This window comes from Neomonachus schauinslandi, chromosome 6 (genome assembly GCF_002201575.2).
Source record: "Neomonachus schauinslandi chromosome 6, ASM220157v2, whole genome shotgun sequence".
Classification (NCBI taxonomy): domain Eukaryota; kingdom Metazoa; phylum Chordata; class Mammalia; order Carnivora; family Phocidae; genus Neomonachus; species Neomonachus schauinslandi.
In genome coordinates this window covers 65,122,100-65,138,323 of record NC_058408.1, presented here as the reverse complement: position 1 = coordinate 65,138,323, position 16,224 = coordinate 65,122,100, and the positions used below count along the sequence as shown (strand labels likewise).

Here is a 16,224-nt window from a genome sequence, read left to right as displayed (position 1 = left end):
GGCCCATGTGGGTAGCCATCTTGCTGCAGCATCCTCGTACAGAAGGTGTCTCAACTAACTGATATTAGTTAGAGTCATGCCTCAGGTTTATGGGGTCAACGAGGGGATGGGTGGGGTGTTTCTGACTTATTCCCAGGGAGGCAGATTTCTTCTTGACATATTTTTTTATCTGTTGTTTTGTATTTTCTTTTTCATTCAGTGCTCTGGCTGATGCAGCCACGGGGAAGAGAGTCTTGCATGTTCCCTACAGAGATTCTTTTCTGACCAAACTGCTCCAGCCAGCTCTGGGCGGGAACAGCAGAATGACTTTGGTAAAGTGACTCTCTTACAGCATGTGACACCAATTTAGCTGTTGCTGTTGTTGTCGCTGTTACTGTTACAATTATGCTTAGTGTGCTATGATGTCACACTTTGCATTTACGTAGCGCATTCTTACCTAGCTCGTGACTCCTGGAACTCTTTCTATTACGATGTTCGAATATTGTTCATTTTCATTTTTTATTCATTCTTTTCTGTAGTGTTCAGGCTCTCTACAAGGAACATACTATTATTATCAGGAAAAAACATCAGATTTTTCAAATCACACTGATAAGGTCATACTATTCTAAATCAGGGGTCATTTCAGGGCAAGACTGGAAATCAGTTTGACCATGTGTGAGACACAAGGCAGGTGTTTAACCTGGAGAGGAGCTGAACTGTGTCACCTTAGCAAAGACTCCAGACTCTTACTACTGAAGGTTTGCCAAGTGGGTACAATGTAGAATGTGTTAAAATCAGGATTCTCTGCTCTTTGGCTTCAGGTGTGGGAAGGAACAAAGCCGGGCAAACTCTGCCTGCCTCCTGCTTGCTGTGGATTGGGAGAGAAATGCTCACTGCCTGGCCTGTTCTGTGCATGCTCTCCCAAATTCACAGAAGACATCCTTGTTCTCTATCGTCGAATCTTGCCTACGCATTTAAAAATATTTCAAAGTTCTTCTGGTTGTCTGTCTGCCCGTGGGCCACAGTGGGCACATCCCCCAAGAACCTGGACTAAAAAAAGGGGCCCATAAGATGCTCAGAATGTTAGACTACAAAGTCAAGTGTAACAGGTCTGCAGGGCAAGGCCCTGACTTGGGCGCTACGACGCTTTAACAGAGAAAGATGTGGTTTGGGAGGAGGTTGGGCGTCACTTAAAAGAGTATCTGCAAAGCCAACATCCAAGCACCAGATCCTCTGTGGCTCCAATCCTATTTCCGGCACAGTTATCTTAACACCTCCTTTGTTTTATTTCTAAAGTGGATATGCTAACAGTATTCCCTTGAAAGTGTTGCTGTGTGTGTTGTGAATTTGTGTCGTGTGTTTGTGTTGTGTATCTGAGGTGTCTGTGAGCTGCGTGTGTCATGTGTGTGGGGGTATATGTGGGGTCAGCATATGCTATAAATGTGTGTCACGTGCGTTTTCCGACTTGTAAAGCTTGAACAATACTGTAAATTACAAGATATTCTATGAACATTAGCTGTACAATATCTACAACAAAAAAACCCTCTAAAATCGCACAAGCTGAAAGGGCTATTTTTTACAGATAGCAGCCATAAGCCCCGCTGACATCTGCTATGAAGAAACTTTGTCCACATTAAGATACGCTGAAAGGTACAGGTATGAATATTTACTATCCCTAGTAGCTCTCGGTTCTAAATCTGCCAGATTCTTCTGTATCCTCTACCCGATGGGTTGGCAGTTGGGAAAGAGGTGCGGGAGGAGACAAGACAGAATGCTTCCTGGGAACTGGGGCCCTCCTGAGCCTGTCACTCAGTCGCTCCAGCTCTGCATGGGAGAGACACCGGGGGCGCAAACCGATGGGGAAGGGCTTGCCAATCCCCCGATGTGATTGGCATCGTCCTCCCTGTATTTTCCTGCCAAATAGCATGGCCATTCATACATTTCTTCCCTTGTCACATGGCCCACGGGGAGCGCGGAGTGGCAGGCAAAGGACTTTCATGCTAATAATGTGGGAGGCAACTCCCCGGGCTGGCACCCACTTTCCCTCTCCGCAGCTTTCCCCCCAGGCTCATTCTCATTTCTCCAGGCCCCACGCATACAGATTATACTCTCGGAGTAGGCCTGGCGGTCATCGGCATCTCCTCCCGGGGAGGGTTCATCATCGCCAGTTTCCTTCTGTCCAATGGGGCTGGGAAGCAAGTCTACACACTTAGCCTGGGGAGGAGGCTGCAGCCCAGACAGGTTCCTGATTTTCAAGGCAGGTATCTGGATCCTGCTTCTCCGGACCCTTTTAAGAAAGATGAGGGTACGGGGCGAGGGATACTCTAAGGAGGGTAGAAGCCACAGGCTGCCACCCCTCCTCCTTTCCTTTATGTGGCGGACATTGAGAATCTACCACCGAGACCCACCTATCGGGTTCAGATGGGACCTTGGGATTCTGGGCCTCCCCAGCCCTCAGCTGCATCCCATATGGAGGGAGGTGATTTCTCATCAGAGTTGGGGTGAAGAACACAGGCGATCAGGCACGAACTGTGCCAGACACATGGCAGATGCTCCAAACCATAGTTGTTACTGTGCCACCAAGTAGTGGCCACTCGTCGGGGGCTTCCCTGTGGCCTGGGCTCAGGGAGGGAGCCTTGCATTTCAGGGACACAGACTAGTGTCCTCCTGCCTCGTGCAGCCTCAACACCGTGTTACATCATTAGACATTTCTTCCAGCATCTGCACCACAAGCTCAGATCTTTGGGTCAATTTTGTCTCTCTGCTTACCAGGTGCAAATCTGCTGCCAGCAGATTTCACGTGAGAGACTATGTGATGCAGAGGAAGGAGAAAACAGTAGCCAAAAGTCCCGGGCTCTGAGCCTGGATGTGCCACGGGCTGTGTGACTTGGGGGCCAAGCCTTGGAGTTCCTCTCCTCCTCAGTGAAAGGAGTAAGGTGGCCAGAGTTAGTAAATAAAAACACAGGATCCCCAGTTAAGCTCAAATTTCAGATGCAGAGCAAGTCAGTTTGTTAGTGTAAGTATGTCCCATGCAATACACTAGAGGCAGTGAAAAAGTTAACCCCCAGGACCCCCACCAGCCTGGGGCACGTGCAGAGCAGCGTGGACAGCTTCCAGGGTTGAGTTAGGACAGTTGCAGCCGCCCTGACTGTGTAGACTCTTCCACTAGTGGAGTCAGCCCAGTTGGCCAAGTGCATTCAGGACCCAGGACGTGTCAGGGCCGGGCTGTGGTCCCGGCTTAGCTGCTCATGTTTATTTGAGTGGGTGGACATCACTCAAGTTCCTTCTGGCCTTAACGATTCACTGGAACCCAACACAGTGGAACCAGCTAGGCTGAAAGGCTCCTGTTCCGCCAGTTGCTGGCCAGTGCTCTGCAAAGGGGCCCAGGGCCTGAGTGTGTGTTCATGTTTGCACATGGAAGGGCTAAAAAGATCCAGAACAAAGCCGTGGTCAACACCTCGACGCTGATGAGAGAGTCAAAGGCAGAGAACAACAAAGTACTGCTCACACGTGGAAATTCCAGGATGGCAGGTAAACTGAGTCTGGAGTCAGTGCCCGGTCCAGGTCAGGCTGGGAGCAGGATGGAGGGAGGGACCGGCTGCAGCCTCAGCATGAGGCTTGGGGGGTTGGCGAACACCTGCCTGGAATCGCTGGAGCCCTAGCCCAGGCCAGGGCAGCCTCTAGGAACATTTTGGCCCTGGCCTCGGGGAAGCACACTTTATTTTGAGGTAAACGCAGAGTCGCATGCAGTTGTAAGAAATAACGGCCCTGCCCTTCCTGGAGAGTCATTTTCAGTCTCATTTTTATTGCCATTTTTATTCCGAAGTCATGGTTTCTACCGAGACTACACTTTCCTTCCCAGAATTGCATGGCGGCCATCTGTCGTTTATTCTACTAATGGTCTCATGCAGTTAAATGATGTTCGACTTTCCAGAAACCTTAGTGGCAGCACCCCGACCTCACCATTAATCCCTGGGGGGCAGCAGAAGACCTCACGATGCCCCAGCTGGTTATTAGTTATTCTGCTCCACCCCCTTGACATTGCACACCTGTTGCTGAAAATGCCTCCCCCTTCCAGAGCGGCCAGCCTACCCGCTGGCAGAACCAGGGCCCGGGGCCACAGACTGGCCAGCCGACCTGGGCGCACCAGCTGGAGCAGGCTCGGGAGGAGTGGCATCACCAGTATCTGGCCATCACCCAGGTGAGCCTCACTGCCTCCACCTGCAGAGGCCGGGCCCCACGGGGAGCTGCGGCCAGGTGGATTATGGAAGTGGCTTCTGTTTTCAGTGAACATGTAGTATGGGAGATGTGACAATGACTTACATTAATGCTATCGGCAGGGACGAGAGGGAAGGAAGCCAAGAGGCTTGATGAGTGAGGCTGAGGGTAGATTCGAGGCTGTTGATAATTACCGTTCAGGGAGAATTTGAGGACTACGACAAACTGTCTTGTGGGGACATATTGTGCCTACCCTGTCATTCACGGGCAGTATCAGATCCTAAATGGGCTGCGATGTGAATTTCGTACGTGGGTCAGGGAGATGCCCTCTTGGTCCCCCATCCACAGCACACTCCCTCCATGACCTGGCCCCCCAAAGCCACAGGTTCTGCATGAACCCCAAGTCAGGGGCCAGACGTGGAGCACTTTGGGAGTGGTGGCGGAGGTCCAGCCAGGCTTCTGAAAGGCTCGTGAAGCCTGGAAGAGGGGTGAGCCTCAGGCCAGGGGAGCCTAGTGCAGGCAGGGTCTGCAGCACCAGGAGGCCAGGCCGAGTTAGGGCCCAAGGATTCTAGAGGTGTGGACAGTAACAACGGCAAATCTTCTTACCCTCCTTACTCTTTATCAGAATTCCAAGATTTAAAAGCTTTCCTTGTGCCTGCACCATATAGTCTGGTTCTCATTGACTATTGATCCTCTAGAAGTCCAAGACCAATCTGTCCTATACTCAGGGATGAAACACGTTCAGGTGACCAAGAGAAAGTCCTACAGCACGTCCCATTTTGTCATCAACGTCTGATGACCAGTGAGCTCGCCAGCAGGACGGGGGAGCATGAGATGTAGGGGAGAAGGCTTAGTGGAGGCCCAGGGAAGGATGAGCCAGGTGAGACACTGGTCTGGGGCATCGGGACGGCGGGGGACTCGGGGGGAAAGTAGAAGTCAGCGTGGAAGGGGTCGATGCAGGGCAGCCAGGAAGGGGGAACAGAGTTGGAGACGGGCTACACTTTGCAACACTCCTGTCCAGATAAACTCAGGCCCCCAATGGCCGACCTGCCAAAGGGGCTCACCCCTGCTCAGTCGAGCCCCCAGCCCCACTCAGCCTTCCTCGTCCGGGTTCGCTTTACTGGGCGATTTGACAGGATGTATAGACAAATGGCTTTGGCTTTGGATAGGACAGGAATGCTGCTCTCCCCTGAGCGTGCAGGCCCTAGGACCTCTCCATGTCTCCTCCAGGAGCGGCAGATGACCGAGACCTTCCCTCACCTTCTCAACGTCAACGAGGACCCACAGCTCACGGGTGTTCTCAAGTACTTCATTCAGGCTGGTACTCACCCCTCTTGATTCACTCTGCACCTGCCCCTGCTTCTTGCTTCACAAGCATGTTTCTGGTTCTTTTGAATCTCTGTTTTTGCGGTAAATATACGTAACATAGAGTTCACCATGCTGACTATTTTTAAGTATACAGTTCAGGGACATTAGTGTGTTCACAGTGCTATGCAACCATCACCCTGATCCATCTCCAGAACCTTCCTTCTTCCCAAACTGAAACTCTGTCCCGATTCAACAATAACCCCCTGCCCTTGCCAGTATCAGATCGTAAGTGGGCTGCACTTATGACTGTTCTAGGCAGCCCATATAATTGGAATCGTACAATATCTGTCCTTTTGTGACTAGCATGTTTCACTGAGCATCATGTCCTCAAGGTTCATTTATGTTGTAGCAGGTGTCAGATCTCCTTCCTTCCTTTTTAAGGCGGGATAATAGTCTAGTATATGTGTATACCACATTTTTTTTTATCTATTCAAACTTTGGAAAATGGCATCGGTATTATAGTAACTTCTGGCTTTCTGCACCCTGGCCTTATACACACCCCCGGACAGGAGAGGGCTCATGTGGGATGGAAGTGGGGGGCAGCCCCCCAGGAGGGCCGGCGTGGTGCTCTGGGCCCTGTCTGGGGGTCAGTGACAGGCCTGAAACAGAGCTTCACAGACCAGGACCTTCCCCATGGCCAGGCTTCATTGCATCTCCCAAGGCCCAGACGAAACAGTTTCTTCCTCCAGAATTCCCACCAGTAAGGTGGAATTTGAAAAAAGTTAGGAATCCCACCAGAACAGTGCAGAACGTAAAACAATTATCCCTAAGGCAGGGTGGTGTCCAAGGACTTATGACTGAAAATCCTAGCAGCAAAATCCCCTCGCACGATCCTCTTGGAGACGAAATAGCACTGCCCAAACGTGAGACATGACCCCTGTCCAGGTCAAATCCTGACAAACTTTGAAGACCAATTATCCCAATTCTTTTCAAGGTTTGTGTGATGCTGGTCGGGCTGCGTCAAATGCCATCCTTCTTCAAGGTTTAGGGTAAGTCTACACGAACCATCTTTGTCCAGCATGCATGAGCTGTGACCAGTCAGTCAGCCCACGGGAGAATCTCAGTGTTTGTCTGGTTGTCGCCGGGCCAGGCCACAAAGCCTGCTGGACAACCCCGAACAAGAAAGTACCAGACTGTCCTCAGGATCCACTCCAGGGCTTAGGGAAGAAAGCCTTGGAAGGGCTTTCAAGCTCTCACTGGAATCCCTCCTGCTGCACCCACCTTGTCTCCTTGGCTGTGATGTGGGGAGAAAGGGGAAGGCCAGTGGCTAGACACTGTATGAGAATTTAGCACACGGGGACTAAGTAGATGAGGCCAAAGAGTGAAAAGAGAGCCCACCACAAGTGGTTCACGTCTTTCGTGGTCTTAACCACTGAAGCAACAGCATCCTCAGATCTCTGTGCTCAGAGCCCTCCCTCACCAGCTGGACTAAGATGAAGCCCAGCCTCTGAGGTGATTCCCCCCTATGAAGGGAGGCCCCCACGAACTCACAGCTGTCCCGTACCTCTGTGGCCTGCCCACAGATTTCCAGCCAGGAGGCTCAATCAGCTCATACAGAGGCTTGACCGACCCATCCCCCTGATGTAACTCAGCCCTCCTGAGCTAAAGTGCAGGGAGAGGAGGGGAGGGGGCCTGTGCTGACCCTGCCCCACCAGCCTCTAGGTCCCTTCTCCTGACTCGTCCTGGGGACCCCCCTCCTCTCCCTTTCCAGACCACTCCCTGTGGGGACCCTATACAGATCTGTAAATGGCTGAACTCAAGAGGAGCCAAGGTTAAAACCTTTCCCACAGCATCCCTGGGCACCAAGCAAACAAACAGTATGGATGGACATGTGTCTCGACACTCAGAACATTCCATGACAGCCAAGGAGTCGAGGAACATTCTAGAAGAGTTAAGAAGCTGGTCATTCAGGGCACACAGATAATGTCTAGGGGGCAGCCAATTTCTGACACCTCTGACATCGATCCCCCAAATCTTTAGCGTATAAAGTCTGGATTTGTATAATAAGACCCAGAAATGGATCTAAACTTCTCTGTGGTATGGACACTATTATCAGTCATTAGTAGCCGCCTGCCCCGGCATCCCTTTGCAAACATCTTTGCTTTTCATTCCCCCCCGCCCCTCAATCCTGCTGGCCTATGAGTTCTTGAGGACTCTAGCCATGACCCAGCCTGTCCGGGCTCCTTGTGGCTCTCAGCCCTCAGCCTGTGTGGTTCTGTTGGTAAAAGAATTGCTTTGTTGTCCTTCTGCACCTGCTTCTCCACCTGCAGCCCTGGGAGCCACAGCCCCAGACTGCTTCCTGCCACTCGGCGGCCACGGGAGGTCTTACTGAAGCAGGAAAAAGGGCAAACAATCAGAACTGTTCGCTAAAGTCATCATTATTGTGGCTCCTTAGACAAACTCTTGTCTTTCTAGAATTTCAGATAAACACGCTTCCTTCACCAATCTGGATGGGAAAGTGACGGTCATGCCACACAGCAAATGCAAAGTTGTCGTTAATGGGGTGCCCATCGTGACCAAGACGAAGCTGCAGCACCTGGTGAACTTTCCTGCCTGGTCACAGAATTCCCTAAGCCCAACCCGAGAGCTAGGATGGGGGTCCTCGACAGGCGCCAACCACCCCGGGTCCTTCTGCTATGGTCACGACAGACACGGTCACAGCCTGGGGTTGGGAGATCTGATATTAACTTGCTGTGTGTTCTTGGGCAAGTCACTTCACTTCTCTGGACTTCATCTACAAAACAGAGAGGCGTGAACTAGAAGTTCACCAAGACCCTTTCCAGCTCTAATGTTTTGTGATAGCTTAGACTTCTTTAAAAACCTGCCACAGGGAGAGACTGTAGCACCTCGAAGAGCCTGGGCTCCCCATCTCCTCCCCAGGCCCCAGCCTGAGTCCCCAGCACCATAGGGCCCAATCCCCTCTTCAACACATTCCCCACACTGTAGCCACAGAGAACCTTCTAGACAAGCTCTTTGGGGTAGACCCCGCCCTCCTGGAAATCCTCAGTGACCATACCTGTGTGAGCGGCCCCATCGCTCCGCCTCCTCCAGCCTCACTGCTCCACACGAAGGTCACACTGACCTTCTCTTGATTGTTCAAAACATCCCAGGCTCTGTTCAGCAGCAGTCTTCTCTGCCTTGGTGAAACTTACCACCCCTGATGTCTTAGCTTAAATAGTGCACCTCGGGAGAGGATTGCTCGGATCCCCAGTACATCTTAGGCCCCTCGTCCCTTCTGCAGAAGCACACCCTTTCATTCAGGCATCTCTCTCAGGCTATTACACTATTTGTCTATAAAGTCCTAGAGGGGAGGGCCCAGGTCTGTTTGGTCCCCACTGGGATTCCCGAGTCAGAGCTCAATGTGGGATACCAAAGAAAAAATGAAAGCATACACACAAAAGCAAGATGCCAACCTCTTCCTCCCTGTTCATGGGTCTCTTCCCTGTCTGGGGAACTCGTGAAGGTCTTGTGATTTAACACAGTCGGACTGGGCATGGGGCCTTGGCCTCCCCTGGGGCAGGCTGATCCCACACCTCTGGCCTCCATTCTTCCCCTGAGCCACCTGTCTCCTCCCTAGGACCGCATTATCTTGGGATTCAACAGCGCCTACCTCTACATTGGGTTTCCTTCAGAGAGAGGCAATGAAGACTTGAACAGGTTTGACTATGACTTTTTCCAGCTGGAGAGAGCGGCTGCAGAAGGAGTGAGCGTGGACAAGCTCGGTGAGCAGCCCAGGGCCCTGCCTTCCCAGCATATTCCACGTGCTGATCTGAAAGCAACGGCTTTCTCTGTGTGCGCTCCTGCCTTCCTTAAGAAAATCATCTTTTACTGTTTCAAAGGGCAATGTTTGGAAAGTTAAAATAGATTTCCATGTAGATGTAGAAATGAGAGCATGGGGCACCTGGGTGGCTCAGTTGGTTGAGCGACTGCCTTCGGCTCAGGTCATGATCCTGGAGTCCCGGGATCGAGTCCCACATCTGGCTCCCTGCTCGGTAGGGAGTCTGCTTCTCCCTCTGACCCTCCCCCCTCTCATGCTGTCTCTCACTCTCTCTCTCTCAAATAAATAAATAAAATCTTTAAAAAAAAAAAAAAAGAAATGAGAGCATGTCAAAGATTTAATTCATTAAACTCTTTCTTTAGGGCACCTGGGTGGCTCAGATGGTTAAGCGTCTGCCTTCAGCTCAGGTTGTGATCCCCGAGTCCTGGGATCGAGTCCCCACATCGGGCTCCTGGCTCGGCGGAGAGCCTGCCTCTCCCCCTGCTCATGCTCTATCTCTGTGTTTCAAATGAATAAATAAAATCTTAAAAAAAAATAAACGGTTTCTTTAATAAATGGAGTAGAGAAGAGAGTGGTAATCCAGTTGACCCTTGAACAACACGGGTTTGAACTGCATGGGTCCACTTATATGTGGATTTTTTTTTTTAAATAAATACAGCATAGTTCTGTAAATGTATTTTCTCTTCCTTAGGATTTTCTTCTCTCTAGCGTACTTTGTTGTAAGAACACAGTATATATAATACATAGAACAGACAAAATGTGTATTCATCAATTGCTTCTTGGTGAGTCTTCCAGCCAACAACAGGCTACTAGTAGGTACGATTTGGGGGAGTCAAAAGTTGAGTGGATTTTTGACTCTAAGGGGGGTCGGGGCCCCAACCAATAGTTTAGTGAGTGGACACTGGGACATCCCCTTAGGGGATCAGAATCCCTACACAAGGCTCTGCTAGGACATTTAAAGGACAGTCATCCCTTTTGCCTTATTTCCATGTTCTGGAGGTTCTTCTCCAGAGCCTCCCCTGCACTTCATAGCCGCCATGTGGCTCTCACACACAATTCCCACTGCATCGTGGCCAGTCCACCTGTCCTCAGTGCCTGGACACGTTCCGCCCTCCTTTCCCGGAGCCGCTTGCCATGGTGGGGAAGCAGTGTGTGGGCAATTCTCAATTTTGAAGCAATTTCTTGAGACGTACAGAAAAGTTTCAAGAGTCGTGCATAGGACTCTCATACACACCTGAGTTCCTGTGTCAACATTTACTATACTTGCTTTATTATATATCTGTAATGTGTGTATATATATGTAAATATGTGTATACATCATCTTTAAATATATATATAATTTTTTCCTAATCATTTGAGAGTAAGTGGGTTGAGAGTAATCATTGAGAGTAATTGAGAGTAATATGGACTTGATGCATATTTAACTAATTGTTCATGTCAACAGTGTCCTTTATAACAACAACAAATTCAAGTCCAACATCCAAATAAGGACCCCATTCAGTTGTCACGTCTTTGGTCTCCTTAAACCTGGTAAAGGTCTTTGTCTTTCATGACCTTGATGTTTTTAAAGAGTAAAAGCCAGTTGTTTAGCAAAATGTTCCTTAATTTATCTTTTTGGTGGCTGCCCGGTTTATCCACTGTGAAGTTACTAATTCTTTTTAATTATTTTTTAAGATTTTATTTTTATTTATTTGACAGAGAGACAGCAAGAGAGGTGGGAGAGGGAGAAGCAGGCTTCCTGCTGAGCAGGGAGCCCAATGCGGGGCTCTATCCCAGGACCCTGGGATCATGACCTGAGCTGAAGGCAGATGCTTAATGACTGAGCCACTCAGGCGCCCCTTTAATTAATATTTTATGAGAGACTTAGATATGTAGATACCCTACATCTCGTCATACTTTCATCCATTAGTTTTATCATCCTTTGATCATTCTTGGCTTGGATTATGATGATGACTTTTGTCAAATGGTGAATTTCTAGCTCAACCCTTTCTTCTACATTCAGTTGAAAAAATCCACTGTGAAGAAGAAATGGTCTCTATTTGCTTATTCACTTATTTATGTCAATGTGAACTCACAGAATCCAATTTTACACAATGGGTTTTAATCTGTTGCTTTCAGCGTTTTTTTTGATGCACAAACTGTCCTAGATATGCCCTGAGGAGTCCCTTCAAGCTGACTTCCATGTCTTCCTGACATGTCCCCGTCGTTCCTTGAACACCAGCTTCCTTTCTGGCAGAAGAACATATTCTAGGTTCATCGGTGGACTCTCAGTCCCAGCACTGGAGTTAGGCACTTCTCCCAGCATCCTGACTCCTTTTGGTTGAGAATGGCATTTATAAATCAAGATCTGAGGCTGGGTATGCAGACCGCTGTATTGATATAAAGATATGTCTCTGCGGACAGAGAGATGTACATCTCCCACACACATATGGAGAGCTTTGTCTATATCCACAAAACCATGAGTTCATATATGATAACTTCCAATTCCAGTTCAATGCCCCAGGAGTTAGTCTAGTTTTCCCTTGGTGCGGAAAACTTTTAATATAATATTTATGTTCCATTTTTCTCCATCTGTCCTCTGGATTCCATCCCCCAGAGCAGAGGGAGAGGGAGAAGCAGATGCCACGATGAGCAGGAAGCCCCACGCGGGACTCGGCCCCAGCACCCCGAGATCATGACCTGAGTCAAAGGCAGACCCTTAACCAAGCCACCCAGGCACCCCCACCCCAGCACCTTCTTTATCATTTGTCCCTGCAGAGTCCCCTCCCCTGCACCATCAAATGCTCTCTATGGGTCGTTCCCATCACACAAACATGCTCCACTATCTTCCATCAGAAAACTAAACAAACCCCTACCTTGACCCATGCCCCCCTTTAGCTATGCCATATTGCTTTTTATTCCCTTTGATAGAAAACTAGTCAGCTATTCCCACTTTCTCATCTCTCAGGCACGGCCTGGCCTCCTCCAGCCGGCCTCCATCCCGACCATTCCTAGACGCTGTGCACTCTGTGTTCTAGATCAGTAGACACCTGTCCACGCCCATCTCACTGAGGTCTGGGCAACGTTTTGCACTGTTGAGTACTCTCTCCCGTATGAAATATTTTCCTCTTGGAACAACACGCCCTCTTGGTTTCCTTCCAGGCTGCTGCTCCCACATCCCCTTTCCTGGCTCCCCCTCATCTGAGCCATGTTGAGCTTGGACCTTGGGACCCTTCTCCAGATGGATGCTCCCCCAGGTCCTCATCCAGCCTCAGTGGCGCTCAGCACCATCTTATGGAAACGACCCTCAGCAACCGTTTCTTGCTATCTACTTGCGCTCTGCTTGGCATCTTCATCCAGCTGCCTTCCCGATAGTTCCACCTGCACGTCCCACAGACGTCTCAACCACTCACTGCACCCTATTTTCACACCCAAATTTACCACATTGGCCTCCTCCCTTCCCTCACTTCATGATCCAGTCCACCTTTCCTCCATCGGCTTGCACTGCCATTTCTGTGCAAGCCACCTTCTTCTCTTGCCTGTTACTCTCGGGCTGAAAATTATTCCTCAACTTCTCAGTGTAAGAATAAAATCCAAACTCCTTACCATGGCCTTGAAGGCCCTATATGACCCACCACAGCCTCATCTCACACCACTCTCTCCTTACCTCACTTTGAAACTTCCTGGTCTCCTTGTGCTCCTGCAGCACACACCAAGCCCTGTTCTGCCTCAGGGCCTTTGTACTTGCTTGTTTTCCTTTGCCTCTTCAGCTCATTCTCAGCTTTCAACCCTCAGTTGAAATCTTACCTTTCAGATAGATCTTCCCCTTTCTTGGTCTCATCCAGTTACTCTCTCTTACATAATTCTATTTCCTTCTAACATTTATCACATTTAAAATTTTACTTATTGCTTTACTTGATTATTTTCTATTCATCCATGTGAGAATATCAGCTCTAACTGGGATTTTTTTCTCTTGTTCATCCATTTATTTATATCTTCTTTCATTAAGTATTAGCTGAGCTCCTACTATGTGCTAGATGTGGTTTTAAGTCCTGGGGATCCTTCCCTGCTTTACAGAGCTGACAGGAGCATGTTCACTCCTTAATCTCCAGAGGGCCCTCAGTGAGTATTTGTTGTATGAATGATGAATGAGATAAATTGAATCAGTCCCCACACAGAAGCTTAGTTTTGCATGTGTGTGGCCAAGGGCCCAAATGCGGGCACCTCCCTGCTCTGTCTGGGAACACAGCCACCCCAGGAGCGTCATGCCCCGGACATCAGGTCCCTCCCAGGCGAGGGCAGACTGGGATGTGAGCTCCCCACTCACCTCCTAGCCCCACCCAGCGGCCTTCTGAGCCTACAGAAGCTGTGACCCAATAACTAGAGAGACCCAGTGTGAGGCTGGACAGATGGTTGGAGAGACGGTGATGGACAGAGTCCAGGCCCTGGACTAGAGAAAATCCAGCCTTGGGTTTCTGAGTCTAAGATGTTCCTTCTGATCTCAACCTGCCTTCCACCCCCCAGCAATAATCTGGGATTCCTCAGAGTCAAGAGCATTCAAAGCTCTGACACTGCCCTTCCTTGCATCAGGGAGGCTGCGGAGCACCTTCCCCGTCTCCCACACCCAGGCCTGGGTGGCTTTGCTCAGGGCTCTCCTGGGGTCTGGGTGAACCGGCACTCCACGGAAAGCTTTGTGCTATGCTGGGCCCCTGGGTGGAGGAGCGGCTCATACGTGCCAGGGCCAGCCCTTTCTTGGAGAACACTAGCTTGCCTGAACTTGCCTGAAAACCATGAGTGGAGGGCACTGGGATGCACCCACACGCGTGCAAAACAGTCTCTCCCTTTTCCCTATACCAGTTTTTTCCTCCGAATTTCAGCAAAATAAACGGATGCGAAATTCACCTCCTTACTCCTTTTCTGCTGCAGTTCCTGACCCAAACAAACAAGGCTCTGGAGCACCAAGCCTACATACTCCATTTACTCATGCACACCTTCTTCCCCAGCCCAGGGCTAGTGGCGCAACGAGGTGCAACAAGCGCCAGACCCTTGGTTGAAAGCACTCGGCATCTGTGAAGACTGCGGGTCCTCAACAAGGCAGTAGTGGACAGTTCTGCAGAGCCAGACCTCAGGGCCACAGGGCACGGTGTGGACCCGTGGGCAGGAAATCCCTAGAGTTGAGAGTCCCTGACACAAGGCAGCGCCAGCCTGGGTCTGGCAGGGGGACTGGCCGTCCCACCATCTCCAGGACCCCCAGCTGCAAACTGCCCAAGGGACAGAAGTAAGAACAGGTTACCTGCTGTTCAAGAGGAATCCCCAGACCTTCATGTAGCCAACCATGCTTTATGCTCCCCACCCTCCTCCCGGGACAATCTGCAGCTGCTTTGATCAAGGACCCTGAGACCACAAATGGGAACCAGAGGCAGGGATCCTCCTGTCGTGACACTGCTGAGATTCATGGGTTGAGATGAGTAGCTATTTAAGAGAGAGTCGGGTGGTGGTTTTTCTCCACACTTACTTGGTTTGGGGTTTTTTTTCAAGATTTCATTTATTTGAGAGAGAGAGAGAGAGAGAGCACGTGCATGAGTGGGGGGGGCAGAGGGAAGGGGAGAGGCAGGCTCCCCGCTGAGCAGGGAGCCCCACGCGGGACTCGATCCCGGGACTCCAGGATCATGACCTGAGCCGAAGGCAGATGCTTAGCCCACTGAGCCACACAGACACCCTGGGTTTTTTTTGTTTTGTTTTTTTAATTACATGCTTATAATTTTTAAATGCAGACATCTGATGAACAATCAAATGAATGAGCGAGCATATGAATTCCCTTGTGGCTGACAAGTGTCCCAGAACAGGTGGCCAGCGCTCAGGAGCACTGTGCTGTCTTCCTAGGGGCCGCAGGCCATGGGGAGGGGAACGCAGACCCCAGCGTGCTGGCCGTGTTCCAGGACTATGTCAAACTGATGCCGCTGGTGGCAGAAGCGAATCAGATGGGCGAAGAGCTGGAGAAGGTAAGAGCTAGGAGACGGTACAGCGCCAGGTCCAGGAAAGGCCCTGGGGAACAAGGTCCACGGCCCCTCACGCCACTGCTCCAGCTGTCTCCGTGGTATGGACGGGAACATCGGGGCCTGGAGAGGTCAGGACCCGGGACCCCACCGTGAGCCAGTGACAGAACCCAGGTCAACACCCAGAACTCACCAGTCCCAGCCGCTAGCGCCATTCCTTCCACGTCTGGCCACTGAGGCCGCCACGGCCACCAGGGCCCCAGACCAATGCTTGCCTGCCAAACCACCCCATCCCAGATTGCCCTCCAGTGGGGTTTCTCTGGGCCCAGCACCCCGAAGCCTTCTAGGCCACAGAGAGGACCTGAGCGGGGGTTGGCCCCCTGGATACAGGATCCCAATCCTCAGGAAACTTGCAAGAGACTTACACATTTTGGGAGTGTCAGAGAAAGGGAAAGACAGGCAGGGTGACTTAGGGTAAAGTGTTTCTCTTGCCAGGGACTCAGAATGGAACTGAAGGTGAAGAATTTAGCGTCGTCAGACTCTAGGGGCTATGACCTACAGAAAGAGGTCATGGTGAAAGTGACCCACCAAAGGACTCACGAGGTGAGGACGCCTCTGGGGACGGGGTTTCTGAGGCACTCTCCCAGGGACAGAGTTCAGTTCACCCCTACAGCCTGTGGAGACCCAGTGAAAGGACACCATGTGTTCTGAGTGTGAGCTGGGACTCTGTGGACAGTGTCTGGGGACAGAAGACCCCTCCTCTGTGTTTCCCTCCTGGGCCTCTCTCCCACACGGCACCAAGTCCTGGGAATGGTCCTGATCACCAGTACTGAATACTTTTTTTTTTTTTCTCTTTTTATTTATTTATTTGAGAGAGAAAGAGCATGAGCAGGAGAGGGAGAAGCA

General features: G+C 50.5%; 1 protein-coding gene across 1 annotated transcript in view; it reads left to right on the top strand.

The window, feature by feature from the left end:
- Nucleotides 1-16,224, top strand: part of LOC110580224 (kinesin-like protein KIF28P) — a 70,801-nt gene that overhangs the window by 45,085 nt on the left and 9,492 nt on the right. Inside the window, 10 exon segments of the mRNA XM_021689880.2 lie at nucleotides 200-311; nucleotides 1,562-1,629; nucleotides 3,401-3,476; nucleotides 4,058-4,180; nucleotides 5,428-5,518; nucleotides 6,500-6,554; nucleotides 7,981-8,104; nucleotides 9,143-9,287; nucleotides 15,206-15,324; nucleotides 15,814-15,921. Coding sequence (XP_021545555.1) covers nucleotides 200-311; nucleotides 1,562-1,629; nucleotides 3,401-3,476; nucleotides 4,058-4,180; nucleotides 5,428-5,518; nucleotides 6,500-6,554; nucleotides 7,981-8,104; nucleotides 9,143-9,287; nucleotides 15,206-15,324; nucleotides 15,814-15,921 — 1,021 coding nt within the window.